Here is a 14,416-nt window from a genome sequence, read left to right on the forward strand (position 1 = left end):
ACTAGAATGAACAGTCCCTTGGGTCAGTCTATCAGGAGACTCCCAGAAGGAACAGGTCCAAAGACACCCATTGGTTTCAGAGTTTAGTACCATACAGCCGGACTCCTTTCAGCTGTGTGGTATCTAAGCCACGGCTGCCTCCATTAGAAAGTCAGGATGGTAGGAACACAAAGAATTTGGATAATTGAAGCAGAGTGAACCCAGACATGGCGCAGGGTGTCAACAAAGCCACCGCTGTATGACAGGCTCAAGGATTTCCCTTTGTCTGTGACGCACTGCCTACTCCATAAGATCACACAGCCTCCGCACACCTCCAGAGATGACTAAGGCCACGGAGCTCTGAGAGGTCACTGGGTAATAAGGAGGGTGCACACTGCAATGAAGGGAGGGAAAGGCTTCAGGAAAATGACTCACGTCAGAAGAAGATCACATGTAAACACACACACACACACACACACACACAAGAGGGGCGGGGAGAGAGAGAATGAGAATGAATATAAACCAGATAGGGTGGGAAGGAATAGGCCTGAAACACAACATCACCAATGTCCAGATGGCAGGACTCTCACAATTCCTAATGTCGACTAACACACTTATCCATCCCTCCTCCTGTCTTTCACAGCTGCCAACAGTCCTCCCCCTCCCCAACGTGACCGATGCTTCTACCACCTGCCATTCCTCAAAGCATTGCTCTCTTGAGATTATCTTCTTTCCAAAACCCTCCAGGGTTCCCTGCTCTCAGGATGTGGCTTTAGCCACCTCTGTAGTTGGACCTGGCCTGGCCTTGCCACTGCAGCCCCCTCCCAAGTACCACAGGACCCTTACCATGCATGTACCCACCTATTAGCATGGCCCCCTCCATGTTAGCCCATCGTTCTTCAACCAAGCTTGGGTTTCCATTTATTTCCACAAGGCCTCCCAGGACCACCTACAACAATGTAGGCCACACACATCATAGCATCACAGCCCCCAACCTTAGCCCATAGAAGAAGGTTCACTATGCCTATTTTGCAGATGCCAAAACTGAGGCGGATGGAAGTCAGCAACCCAAGGCACAACAGACCGACTGTGTACCTCCCAGGGCCAGCCTTGAGCTACACTTCCCTCTGTTCTCCATCACTGTCTTCAAGCTGCACTGCGAGACTCAGCTAGGGACCCTGAGACTCTTTAAGAATCACCACTGAAGTTGGGTCCAGGCCTTTCTCCCCTTACTCCCGCTTCCAAATACACAGCAACACACAGTTTCTCAGGGGATTCCCATCACCCACAGCAAGCTGTGTATGACGGCTACCCTTTTCTGTGTGTGGTGTGCTTGAAATGAAGTGGCAATCTTTTACTGACTACAATTTCATTTTAACTGTAGAAAGGAAGAAAAATCTTGCCTTCAAACTATAGTAGGAAAAGCCCTTCTAGATAATCACCCTTTCTTAGATTTTTAATTTCCTCCATCATCATCATCATCATCATGACACAGGGACACTCCTATGTAGCCCAGGCTGGCCTCAAACTTATGACCCACCTGCCTCACTTAATGTTGGGTTTACAGGCCTCCCACTGCACATCTGGCTGTGAATTTCTATTCCTAGTTGGCAATGTATACATCAGGTGCTCACAGCTAAAGTCCCTTGCACCTGCCTGAGTTGTGTATGCCAACTGCTGTGGTCAGACCTTACAATATCCTATTTGGAGGCTCAGCTAAAAGGCACACAGCTCTGTTCTCCCCTTGCCTCATCCTCAGCTATCCAAGAGCTCTTAGCACCAAACACTGTCACATGGTCCCTTCAACCCCACCTTCCACACTGACATCAGTTCATCTACTACTTGAAAGTGATTGACTTTTTTTTTTTTTTTTTTTAACAAGACACTGCAAGTCCCTTACCTAAGTGCCCAAGAACACAGTCTGTCATTATTTAGGTGACCTAATTCTTCAGTCACTTCTACTGCATGATGATTTCCTACAGCGGTGCTCCCCCCTCCCCCCAAAAGTTCTATTCCCAGCCTCTGTCTCCTCTGAGATTCCCAATGTTTCAAATAAAAGCCAGGGCACCTTGTGACACCCACCTTCCTTTTTTTTTTTTTTAAATCTGATTTTGCCTTTTGTTAAAATAAGAAAAAAAAAGTGTTCTCATTTTCAACACATTAATCCTGCCTGTAGGAGTTAGGATCGTTCAGAGGAAGGTTGGGGCTCTGCTCCCACAGTTGAGTTTGTGGCACCTTTCTTGCCCAGGAGGGCGCCACATGTGGTTGCTAAGGACCACACACAGCACCCGGCAGCTCTTCAAACTCACTTCCCCTTAGACTACTCTAAGATGGAGTCAGATTGCCAAATGATCAAAAGAAATTCCACTAAAATATTAGACATCTCCCCCGCACCTCCCCATACTTTAGATTCTGAAAAGTCAAAAACATAAGCAAAGCAAAGGAAATTCAGGGAAGGTGGCCCCAACGCTGTCCAGATGCGGTGGCACATGCTGGAATCTCAGCACTCAGGAGACTGAGGCAGGAGGATAATGAGCTCCAGGCCAGCCTGGGTTTCGAGCATGACCCCAACTGAACATGTATGTAGGACACCCACTCAGCACAGGAAAAGGCAGTGTCCTGGTTTAGTCCAGATACAAACTAGAAAACAGAAACTGTGCCAGATAAAGACATGGTGCTCTCAGAGACTAGGGACAAGTCAGCTGGCATCCACTGTCCCATGACACGGCCACAGAGCTGAGGGCAGACCCAATCACCCCAACATGAATGACCTCACTTTGACACTAGGCTATCTAAGGCTTATGACCCACACAGCAACTGAGTTGAGCTGCTGTTTCTGCTCAGCTATGCAACTGTGAACAGCCTCATGTCAATACACACAGCCAGCCAGACAGACAGACAGACACTCATGGGTTCCAAAGGCCCCCACAGCCAGCCACTAAATGCACACACAGGAATTCAACCAGTACCCCGATGGCTACCTGACTTTGGACGGCCACAACCACATGAACACAGTGTTCAGGGCTAGACACGCACTGCTCACTTCTCCAGGGTCAACCCTGAGAGTGGTACAGTTCAGTCAGACGCCTCTTCTTTTTGTTCAAATGCGTTGCCTGCCGCTGGGAGACAGGCCCCTGCCTCTGAACTGCTTCGCTCCCTTTTATTAACAGCAAGCTACCTTTTACTTTCAAGCACGGGAAGGAAGGCCAGGCAAGCTTCATCTGTCAGTAACGTCAGCATGCACTTGGGGATCACCAGGAAGGAAAAACTGTATTTCTGTTAGCAGTTTAATTCCTGAGAGAACATCACTCAAAAGAGGAAGGAGGGGAGAGGGAGGAAGAGATGGAGGGAAAGGAGAAAGGAGCATTATATAAGCAATGAGGAAAGGTCTACCTGCCCTTGCGTGAAATAGGACACTGGCACCCACTACACAGACCTTATTGAACTAAGAGAAACACAGATGGTCAGAGGAAGGTAAATGAAGAAGGGAGAAGTGTCCCCTGCCCTGGAGGAGGATTTCAAAGGTTTCTCTCTGGCCACCAACTCCCAACCATAGGAATGTGGCCTGAGTGGCTCCTTTCCTCCCAGTCTCAGGAAATGCTGCTATCATCTAAATCCACAGAGAACCAGCCACAGGGCTGAGCTCTTCATAAGGGCACCTAAAACGACATTACTGAAGCTGTTGGAAAGGACCCTGGGAATATTACAGGGCACACAGAGCAGAGGTGTCATACACCATGGGGAAGGGAAGCCAGCCTTGCTCCTCAGTGGTGAATCCCCACCACCACACACACAACCACACACACACACACACACACACACACACACACACACACTGGCCTTACCTCTGGAGCGTGGTAGGAGACACACTGGAAGATCCAGCCCATGGCAGGCGAGTACAGAGGGAGATAGGACAGCAGCTCCACTCCCTGGGCCACCAGCTGGTTCTGGACAGTGTCCCCATGAATCTATAGGAGACCAAAGGGACCTCAGAAAGGAGTCACATCACCCAAGGCAGGCTGGCTGGGAAGTGTATGGATGGATGCGAGGGTAACAGCCTGCTTTCTCAGCTGATTTTTAAAAGCAAAACAAAATGCACACCAAGTTTCCCATGCCACCCAGCTGAGCGGTTCATGGGGGCATGCTGCACGGGCAGAAGCAACCCAAAATATGGATCAGCAGATGCCAGGAAGTAAGGCAGATTGCCTGGAGGCATTTCCTGCTCACACCTGTGTTAACTCTCCCTCCAGCCAACACCAGGTAAAGACCCCTGCGGATGTCAGTGTCCCCTTGCACACCTGGCCAGCGGCCAGGGTCCTCAGCTTGGTGAATTTATTCACGGAACGGTTTGCTCAGTGAGCTGCAGAGCTGCTCGCCTACCTGTTTAAATGTAAGCAGGAAGTCAAAGAAGTTCTTATTGAGGCTCTCCTTGAGGTGCGGGGCCACTTCGATCCCCACCTGCAAGTAAACAAAGCGACACCATCGTGACAGCGAAGAGCCAGCTGCAGAGGAGACTCCTCTTGATGACTTTTCTTCTCTCCAACCCAGGCTCTATGTCCTCGCTGGCCTTGTGCCCAACCATACCCCTGCCTCAGTCTCTCAAGTGCTGGGCTTACAAGTGCGTGCCACACACCTACCTGTGGCACCATTCTGATAACATAAAACAAAGGAGCTGGGACATAGCTCAGGGTAGAGTGTTTGCCTGGCATGTATAGGACCCTAGTGCTCATCTGCCAGTACCACAGTACACATGAGTGTGCACGTACGTGCAGACACACACATGCACACACACAGACAGACACAGACACTTAGAGGAGAAGCCTATTCCATTCTGCTGATCTGTTTCCCGACTCAATAAACACGTATTCATTTTATAAGAAAAGCCGCAGAAGCTATTTTTAACGGGAAAGGGGTAGCTGTGATCATCTTTGAATTTCCCAAGAGCAATGAATATATTCCTGAACAAACCACCCAGAGAACAAATCAATACAGTACAAAGGAAGGCTGCGGTCCTCGGATGGTGAAAACACCATTCTCTCCATTTCACACACACAAGACAGACAACACTCATGGATACGTTTATTAGATGAAGCAGGACTCTGGTAGGGGGAAGGAGCATGGTGGTGGTGGTCCATGTGCTGGGCACATACAAGGCCCAGGGTCCAGCTCACAACATCCTCCTGAAGTCCCCAGAGCTTATGATGTAAAAGACAGTCAGCTTCCACATCATCGCTAAAAGCAATGCAGACTGGTTCTTTGCTAGTCAGGCAGCCATGTGCTTGACTCGGCTCTAATAGGACAAATACAAAGAACACAAACGTCACCATCTGTCTAGACAGATGGTTCAGCAGGAAAGGGTGCCTGTCACCAAAACTAACAATCTGAGTACATTCCCGGAACCCACACAGTAGAGAGAAGCCTGACTCCATGGCAGGCCTACACACACTAGGGGAATATAATAGTAATTATTTCTTAAAGCTGTCACCCAGGGCAGGCATGATGCCATAGAGCTTGAGTCTCAGCACTCGGAAGAGAAGGCAGGTGGGTCTCTACAAGTTCCTGGACAGCCTGGTCTACATAGGAAATTCCAGGCTAGCCAAGGCTATATAGTGATTATTGGCTCCAGGATTCAGTAAACAACAGCCTGGGTTTTAAAGTTTGAGGCAAGACACTTAAGGCAAAGAAGAGAGTGCTTTTTTTTTTTTTAATAAGACAGAAAAATTTTAAACCTTTTAGCTAAAGAGAACTCCCTTATGGGGAGTCGGAGCCCCAGAGCTGGAAGGGAAGGGAAGGTATGCACCACCCCAGGGAACAAGCATTGGACGCCATGATGTCCCCTACACCAGGCCCCCCTTCGCAGACTCGGGTCCAAACTGCTGCCCAACTTGACAAAGACTTCCTACAGGAAGCTATTATCTGGGCTCCTCCAACGGGGACAGAGTTCTCCCAGTCACCAGGTCCCAGTGATTACAATAAGGATATCAACCATCCTTTAGGCAGAACTGTGTGAGACTCGCCAGGGGGTTACGTTCCCAGAGCAGCTCGAAGGCCTCTGGGGAATGTCCAAGGACAACCACCTAGCTAACAACTGTCCCACTGGTTCTGATTCTGTTGTCTTCCCTTCTACTTAATAAGTACATTAGGTGACAGGGTAGGCTGGCCCAGTGGGCAGGCAGAAGAGAGGAGCTGAAGGGGCCAGAGTTGGAGGAAGGGCTCCCCAACCTCCTGCTATAAACAATTTCAGGCTCACCCACTCACTGTTTTTGTTCCCTTTTTTATCTCTGCTAATCAAGCCAAAGCAGCAGCTAGGAAGTCAGCTTCACGCCAGGTTCTCCCAGCATCCCTCAATCCTACTGGTTACTGGGTCCTTCCTGGGCTGGCACACTGAGCCATTTACCCTGAACTTTTCAGCCCAGGGACTGGACTGCTCTTCCCTATACAATCCACCCTTTGGGCGTCCTGGCTGCTGTACCTGGCTCCCCCCACCCCCTCTTCCTTCCTGCCTTCTCCCAACATGGCTCAGGGTCGTGTCCACTCTGTGCTCTCCCAGATGTCTCTGCCCCTGGCTGTGCTCTCCCACACAGCTACAAGAAGCTTTTTCCCGGAACAGTCATGTCCTTTTCCTTTCTTTCTTTTTCATTCCCTCTCCACTTTTCAGACAGTTTTCTATCAGTTACTGCTATCAATACCTGAGAAGACAACTTCAAAGAAGAAAGAATTATCTTCACTCAGTTTCAGAATGTTCAATCCAGGGTCACTTGATCCCTTGTGTAAGGACAGGACACCATGGGAATGGGAGTGTGTGATGGAGGGAGGCTCTCACACATGAGAGGCAGGAGAAAGAGGGGTGAGGAAGAAAAGGACTCAGGGTAAGCACAGCTCCCAGAGTGCACGATGGCCTACTCCCTCACCAAGCCCTACCTCTGCTTCCACCCCTTCCCAGGACCACCATCATAGGTGGCATCCATCAGTGACTAATTCACGTCACACCTCAGAGCCCCTATAATCTGTCGTTAGAAAAACCTTCATAGACGCACTCAGATGTGTGCTTCACTGTTCAGACATCTCTCAATCAAAGCAAGATTAACTACCACACAAGCCAATAGTCTGAAGGAGGTTCCTGCCACTTACAACTGAAAGCATCCTTACAGATGTGCACCCCCAAACTCAGGACTGAACCCAGGATCTTGCACCTGCTAGCACTCTGCCTCGTCAGCCCTCAATTCTTTTTGTCCAAACACTTATCAGCTGCTCAAAGAGGAGGCGTCTTCTACAGCTCCTGTATAGGTGACATGATGTTACCAACACAGTAGCGCTCCCTCAGCCTCTTGGGGCAGGGTCTTCCTCAGCCTCACCACCATATTTTACCTGCAAGGACACTATCCGTCCCCTGCTCACGTGGCCTGCTTCCGACCTCAGGCTTACAAGGAACATGTGTTTCTTTGCTGGCTGCTCTTTATTAAGTAGATGCAACATCCTTAGTGTGATTCTATTTTCCAACAGAGGCCAATCAAATGGAGAGAATTTGCCAAAATCAGTGAGGTGAAAGGCAATGGAGCGCGAATATGAAAACAAGGATATCCTTGGGTGTCTCCCCAGGGAAATGGTGTTTTATTTACATACAGGGGACAGCACTTTGGGCACAGGAAGCCACCATCAAGCTCTGACTCAGGATGAGGAGTCAAGCTTCAATAGACTCAAATGGTTAGCTCTGATATTCCTGGGTTTAAAACCCACCCCAGATTTCAAGCAGAAACGCACACTGGCCCTCACCTGTTCCAGAGGAGGAGCAGGTACTCTGAGGCGCCCTTCCCTTCCCCGGGGAAGCATCCTCCAGGATGGGAGTCTGCACTGACCCCACGGAGCGCCTGCTAGGCGATCTGGTGACTCTCGGCCACAAAGCCTTCCTCAGTTGTATGGCACAAGAGAAGCAGAGTGAAGGCCCTGGCTTACTAACGAGCAGCATGGCTCCTGCACAAGGCTACATCTGTGCTTCTGTCCTCAAGGAAGCCTGTGACTTAGCAGAGGCCAGAAGCCTCACTAAAGGTGCACAAGACTGACGGGGCAAGGGCAGAAGACCCACTGTCTGGAAGGCCTGTGAGTGCTGAAGCCTCTGTGTGGCTCCATGGGATGCATTCTCCAGAAACCAACAACTGAATGAAGTAAAAGCGCCAAGCTGTGCTACTTCAGAGTGAGGCTAAGGGGCCCCAGTTGTCTCCCATTCACCACAGCAGCCTAAGCCTGTGTGGGTCACAGAGACAGCTCTCCCTCTCAGGCCTTGGCCAGCTCACACCCAGCTCAACTCTTTAACAAGAAAATGAAAATACACACACACACAGACATAGAAACAGAGACACAGAGTCACAGACACACATTCGCGCGCGCGCGCGCGCACACACACACACACACACACACACACACACACACACACACACTATAAAGCCAAAGAATTCAACACAGGGAAAAGCCTGTCTCAAGTGACTGAAAAAGGCCTGGAGCCTCCTTCCCAGCTGGAACTGAGAAAATTAATCCAGAAAACCAGTTCACTTGGGTAACGACGACCTTAAACGTCCCCTAATTAGAACTGTGGTAAGTTGGTCTACTTCAAAATTAACTTTCACCAACAGCCCTGCAGCTCTCATCTCTGTGGAAGAGCTGTGTCCTCCAAGTAGCAGCTAAGAGCAGATGGGTGCTGGAGAAGGAGCCTGCTAGGAAGGCAGGCAGCCACGTCTGGGAGCTCAGCATACCCGACACAGGTAGGCCCGGGCGTACACGGACACGAGTGGGTCTCCGATCCCTCTGATCATGCAGGTTAGTCGGGGCAGGCACTCTGAAATCCCCCTGTGGGAGAGAGGAGTGCAGCGTTAGTTACATTCTCCCTGTCCTCACTTCCATGAGAAAACCGTATTATCCTAGATGTAGGGGAGGGAATCAAACTCCTAAGAACAAATCAAGGTCAAAGTTTCAGCTTGCCAAGGCAGTGTAGCCAGACTTTCCCTGTGGGTACAATTTAGTAAGGCTTCCCCATACATATCCCTATCTGTGGTCAGGCTTATGAATTTATTTCTCTGATGTGTTTGAGACAGGGTCTAACAATACAGCGCACACTGGCCTCAACCTCTCGATCCTCCTGCCCTAGCGGCGGGGTTGTAGGCATGTGCTACCCACCGACCCAGCCACACTTTACTTACTTTAACAGTTTTATCCCCAGCCTGGCTTTCCATCAACTGCTAGCCACTTGATCTACAAGGGTCTATATGGATCACTGTTTGGCCCTGGTTCAGTGTCCTATGTCCCATCTTTCTACCACCTCAGGCTAGCAGGAGACAGCCACCCCCAAACCCACCAACATGACCTAGGATTCACTTCTATGACATGCGTCCTTTCCCCCAACCCTCCTTGGATAGGATCCTTGCCCAACTGGGGAGGTAAAGATACCTATCTCTTTGGCATCTATAAACCATCCCAGTCACCCCTAGCTCCGTATTAAATGGTTTCCTGTGGGAGGGCCTTCCTTCCTCAGCTCTGAGAATGGCTCTCAGAATCACATCTGTGAGAAATGACAGCAGCTGGCTGCCTGGGTCCCTGGAGCCAGAGCTCCGGATCCCTCATCATCTTCACCATCATCACCAGCAGCGGCAGCCCACACAGCAAGGTGCCAGCCAGGTCTGCTCCTGTGCCTCCCAGTGTCATGCGCAGAGTTCGGGGCCCACATGAACTCCTCATTAGGTCCATGTTCAGTAGAGGGGGCTGAGGCTCAGGATGGAAAGAACTTACTGGAGACCCACAAGGCCAAATGCAGGTGGAACTGACCTCCTGTGAGCTACACACTGCCTCACCCCCCACCCTTGACCTTTCCTCTCTGTTCATTAGATCGGGATGAAAATGCCATCTGTATCTTATCCAGTTTCCACACGGTACGTGGGGAAGACACACGGGCGATGAGCATGGGGTCACATACTACAAACTCATGGCCAGTGCATCGCTACCATCACACTGCTATCGCGTGCTTCTGCCTGGGCACGCGTGTATGAGCTCTGCCTGGGCACACGTATATGAGCTCTGCAGCCATTCTACAGCTCCAGATGAAGAAGGGCCTTACGTTTTGGAGAGGAACTTGTTACACTTCAGGATGGATGCTTCCACATAACTATAGAAACATTCTGTTAAGGAAGACACGGTCCAGATGGCCTGTGCCCAGCCAGACAAAGGCAATTCCAAAAGGGAAGCAGAAACACTTAAGTAAGTTTTAGGCACGAGGACGCCATGATGGCCCCTGACAATAGAGAGAACTGAGCTGGAGGCTGCCGGGTTCTCCACAGGGTTCTCCAAGCTCCGCACTTAAATTTAAGTTTTGGAAAATGCTGCCTGTTGGTTCATGGCTCTGTGCTGAAATTTAAAACAAGTTTTCAGCCTTCATATCAAAGCCCCAAGGGGCGCATGGACCTGAGATAACTAAGATGCTGTGTGTGTAGGTCAAAGTCTCCATACCTCAGCACTATGTACTGATGCAGAAGAGCAGGACCTGCACCCTCCAGATGGTTCATCAGCTGCCACCAAGACGGAGAACCAAGAGTTGGGTTCCCAGCGTCCTCAGGGTGGCTCACACTCAGCTCTAGGAGATGCAATGCCTCTGGCCTCCGAGGGTGTGTGTGTGTGTGTGTGTGTGTGTGTGTGTGTGTGTGTGTGCAGAGAGAGCTAAAAACAAAATAAATCTTTTCTGAAACGAGGCACCTTAATGAAGGTAGCATATGAATGTTCTTCAAAGGAACAAAAGCCTGATTCATGCATCGTAACCAAAGTGACAAACAGGAGAGCCAACAGGAAGGAGTGAGATCCCAAGCAAGGATCTCTCTAGTGTAGCTGCCGACCACAACAGAAGCAGGTGTCACTGGGAACTTTAGGGCAGCCCATCCCGTGGCTGCCGTCACCAGCACTCCAGCCCATCCCGTGACAGCTGTCACCATGTCACCAGCACTACTCCTCCCGCCCGTCATTAAAATAAAATAGGATGAGAAAAGGATACAATCTTGGAATGAGTTCCCGGATGGAAGCGATCTTGAAAAACCAATTCAGGCATGTCTCCTTGGCCGTGTCGTTCACGTTCTCTGGAGAGAAATGATCTGTAACGCAAAATGGTTGGTTGGTATTGTGTCCCAAACTCTGGCTTTTTTTTTTTTTCTTTAATCTAGTCCAACTATGTAGGCTTAGCTGCCCTGAAACTCACAGAAATCTGCCTGCCTCAAGCACCGGGCTTAAAGGTGTGTGCCATCACAGCAGGCCTGTTCCTGGATCTTTATAGCTGCTGCAAGTCCAGGGGCAGAGAATGAGGAGGTAAGAGTCCCTCCAGGCCTTACTGAAACAGCAGCAGAAATGGCACCAGGGTGCGCGCACATACACACATACACACACACACACACACACACACACACATTGGAAGACACCAGCACTATGCCCTGTTTCAGCAACATTAGCTAGATCATATATCCGCTCAGTAGCTCTCCATCTGCTTCCAGAGTTGGGAAAACAGAGACGTTCAGTGACTTGCGCAGGACACCCAGGAAGCCGATTAGAGTGTGAGCCAAGGCAGCCCAGCTCCGTGGCCTGCGTTCTTTGCCACCACATGTTGCTGACCCAGGGTTCCTTGATGTGAGGAGCAATCACTGAAGCAACAGCTGATAACCACAGATGCACCAGCACCTGGTCTCACAACAGGAAATGTGAACAGCGCTTTTACCATAAAGAGCCAAAGCTGAAGGTTAAGTTGAGACCTGAGCCTGAGCCAAGCGGCCACCTCAACCCTGCTCCAACACTCCAGTCCCCTGTGGTCACAATGCCAGCTTATGCCAGTATCAGCTCCTTTTCTCTTTACTAATACAACCCTGACTTCTCAGCTGGCCACTCGGCCATTCTAGCAGCTAGGTATAATCATCTGACTGAGCCGGGGCCCCAGAACACAAACAAAAGTGCAATTTCTGTGAAGCATCTTCAAGAGGAGGTATTTGTCCTGCTTTGTTCCCTCCTGTCTTACTTAAGAACAGATATGAAAGCTGGAATCTCTGCAGCTACATTGACCCAGGACCATATGAAAATAGCCAGAGTCGAGATTCTTGGCATTGCCACCAGCTTTACCTTCCTTGGTAGGATTTTGAATAGTCTGGCTCTGCAGCCAGCCTTAATCTTGATATATAATCTTTGTTATTGATACCACAAAGTCACCCTTCAGAGTTGTGGACATGGCATACATTTTCATAAGGAGTGGAAGGCTAAGACAGGAGGAATGCAAGCTCAAGGCCACCCTGACACACACACAAAAGGCTGAAACCTTACAGCTCACATGAAAAACACAGACACATACATACAGAGACATATATACACACATATACAGACACACATATACACTTACATACACATATATACATGAGATACACAAATATACATCTGTACACATACACACAGAGACACACAAACACAAATACATACAAATATACACACAAAACACACATATACATACATGTACATACACATATGTTCAAACATACATATACACATGTACATATACATGTATGCATGAAATACATATGCATATACACACATGTACATACACATATACAGAGACACATACACATACATATCCACAAGTTATATACACATAAAAACAGGCATGTACACACACGTGCGCACACATACATATAGTAATCTCACACAATGACAGAGACTACTTCCAGGTCGAGAGAGAATTACGAAATGGACTATGTTACACAAAACTTTAGCACAGCATAGAAAACTCAACAATTCCAAACAACAGATTCCGATCCTTCATTTGCTCACCAGAAAGGCCTTTAGAAGCCAACAACAGATAGTGCGTGAGCTTTCAGACAGTGCAGAGGGCAGAGCCTGCCCTCAGGAAGCTTGCCAGTGGTGGAGACAACTAACAGGAAACAGTAACCAGGTAAAGCGGTACGACAGCAGGTAATGAGAACCTGGGAGGAGAGGGATGGACAGGCATGCAGCGGGTGGAGGACTAGATAAAGGAATCAGAAAAGATCTCTGCACAGGTGGCACTGAGCTACAACCCGAGTCACAAAGGGAAGCCACCATGCATAGATGGAAAGGCAATGTCATCTAGAAAGGGACACATATGCAAAGGCCCTGAGAGCAAAGGGTCCAGAGAGCAGCCTTGTGACGAGCTGGCAGGGAGGAGCAGCCTGCTCTGGTGGCGAGGTGGGCACAGAGGGTGCCCCCGAGGGCTTTCCTAAGTGCAGAGGCAATGCCCTGAAGGCTCTGGGCAGAAGAGAGGCACAGACAGGACTTACTTCATACATTAGCACTGCAGCTGCAATGTGGGGAAGGGATCCAGGACTTGGAAACTAATCCAAGAAGAGCATTGCACATAACAGAGGGGCCCCATTCCTTTTCCACATAACAGAGGGGTCCCCCCATTCCTTTTCTTTCTTGTAAGTACTTTATTTTTTTCAACTCTGAACTTCTGAAGATGTTTTAGGAGAAGGAAAGAGACCAATCAGACTAATTTTCTTTCATTGCCATATTGACTAAGGTCCCTGCCATCCTGATGTGACTAGAGTCAGCCTTGGGGACAATCAAAGATAGGGTTGCTGAAATGATCCACAACACAATCAAGTGCTAGGATGTCTCCCAACTAGGAAACAAAATGACTTAACTAAATTTAGGGTATGTGTCTTCATTTTTTACTTATATTTATTATATTTTTTATATAATAAGTATATATATATTTATTTTTTACTTATATTTATTATATGTTTTATATAATAAGTATATATATATATACACACACATGTATATATATATATATATACACACACACACACATACATATACATACACACACACTGGATTAAGAAGGGAGTGGGGGGACAATGAGATGGCTGACAACCTGAGTTCAATCCCTGGACTTCACATAATGGAATGAGAAAATTGCGTCTCAGAAGTTATCCTGTAACCTTCACAAGCTTGCTGCTTCGGTGTGGGAGGAAGGATTAGACAGAACCCTTAACAGCCAGAGAGAGAGAGGAGCCGTGACTAGGTAATGAAGATGGTGAGCTTCCAAGATGGCTGGCTTCTGCTTACCCTCCTGTCAAAAGCCTCACAACACAGAAAAAAGGCCTCGAGAGCAACCTCTCTTGCCACCAGGATCCCCACTGGTGGGCTAAGTTCAGTGGACATGTTTACACGACAGTTGTCTAACTTTCTTCAAACTGACCAGCCTTACCTTAGTAGAAGACAGAGGGCTGTTCTATCTGGGTGCCTGTTGTTGTTGCATCTCCTCACTTCCATCTTCAACTGCTGATTCTGTCTGCCCCTCTCTGTTGTGTTCCACATTCCTCTGCTGCCACCTGCCATGCTCAACATCTTCCCTGCCTTCCCACTGTTATCTGGCAGTAACAGTAGCACGTGT

At 48.8% G+C, this 14,416-nt stretch overlaps 1 protein-coding gene across 1 annotated transcript in view; it reads right to left on the reverse strand.

Moving 5' to 3' along the window:
- The window catches only part of Vps35l (VPS35 endosomal protein sorting factor like), a 99,772-nt gene that overhangs the window by 56,712 nt on the left and 28,644 nt on the right, over positions 1–14,416 (reverse strand). The window contains exons 10-14 of the mRNA XM_021166497.3: positions 11,006–11,102; positions 10,082–10,129; positions 8,727–8,820; positions 4,360–4,437; positions 3,825–3,947 (exon numbers count right to left, since the gene is read on the reverse strand). Of these exons, the coding sequence (XP_021022156.1) occupies positions 3,825–3,947; positions 4,360–4,437; positions 8,727–8,820; positions 10,082–10,129; positions 11,006–11,102 (440 nt within the window). The remainder of the gene's footprint in view (positions 1–3,824; positions 3,948–4,359; positions 4,438–8,726; positions 8,821–10,081; positions 10,130–11,005; positions 11,103–14,416) is intronic.

This window comes from Mus caroli, unplaced genomic scaffold, assembly GCF_978045245.1.
Source record: "Mus caroli unplaced genomic scaffold, Mus_caroli_1 scaffold_8, whole genome shotgun sequence".
Classification (NCBI taxonomy): Eukaryota; Metazoa; Chordata; class Mammalia; order Rodentia; family Muridae; genus Mus; species Mus caroli.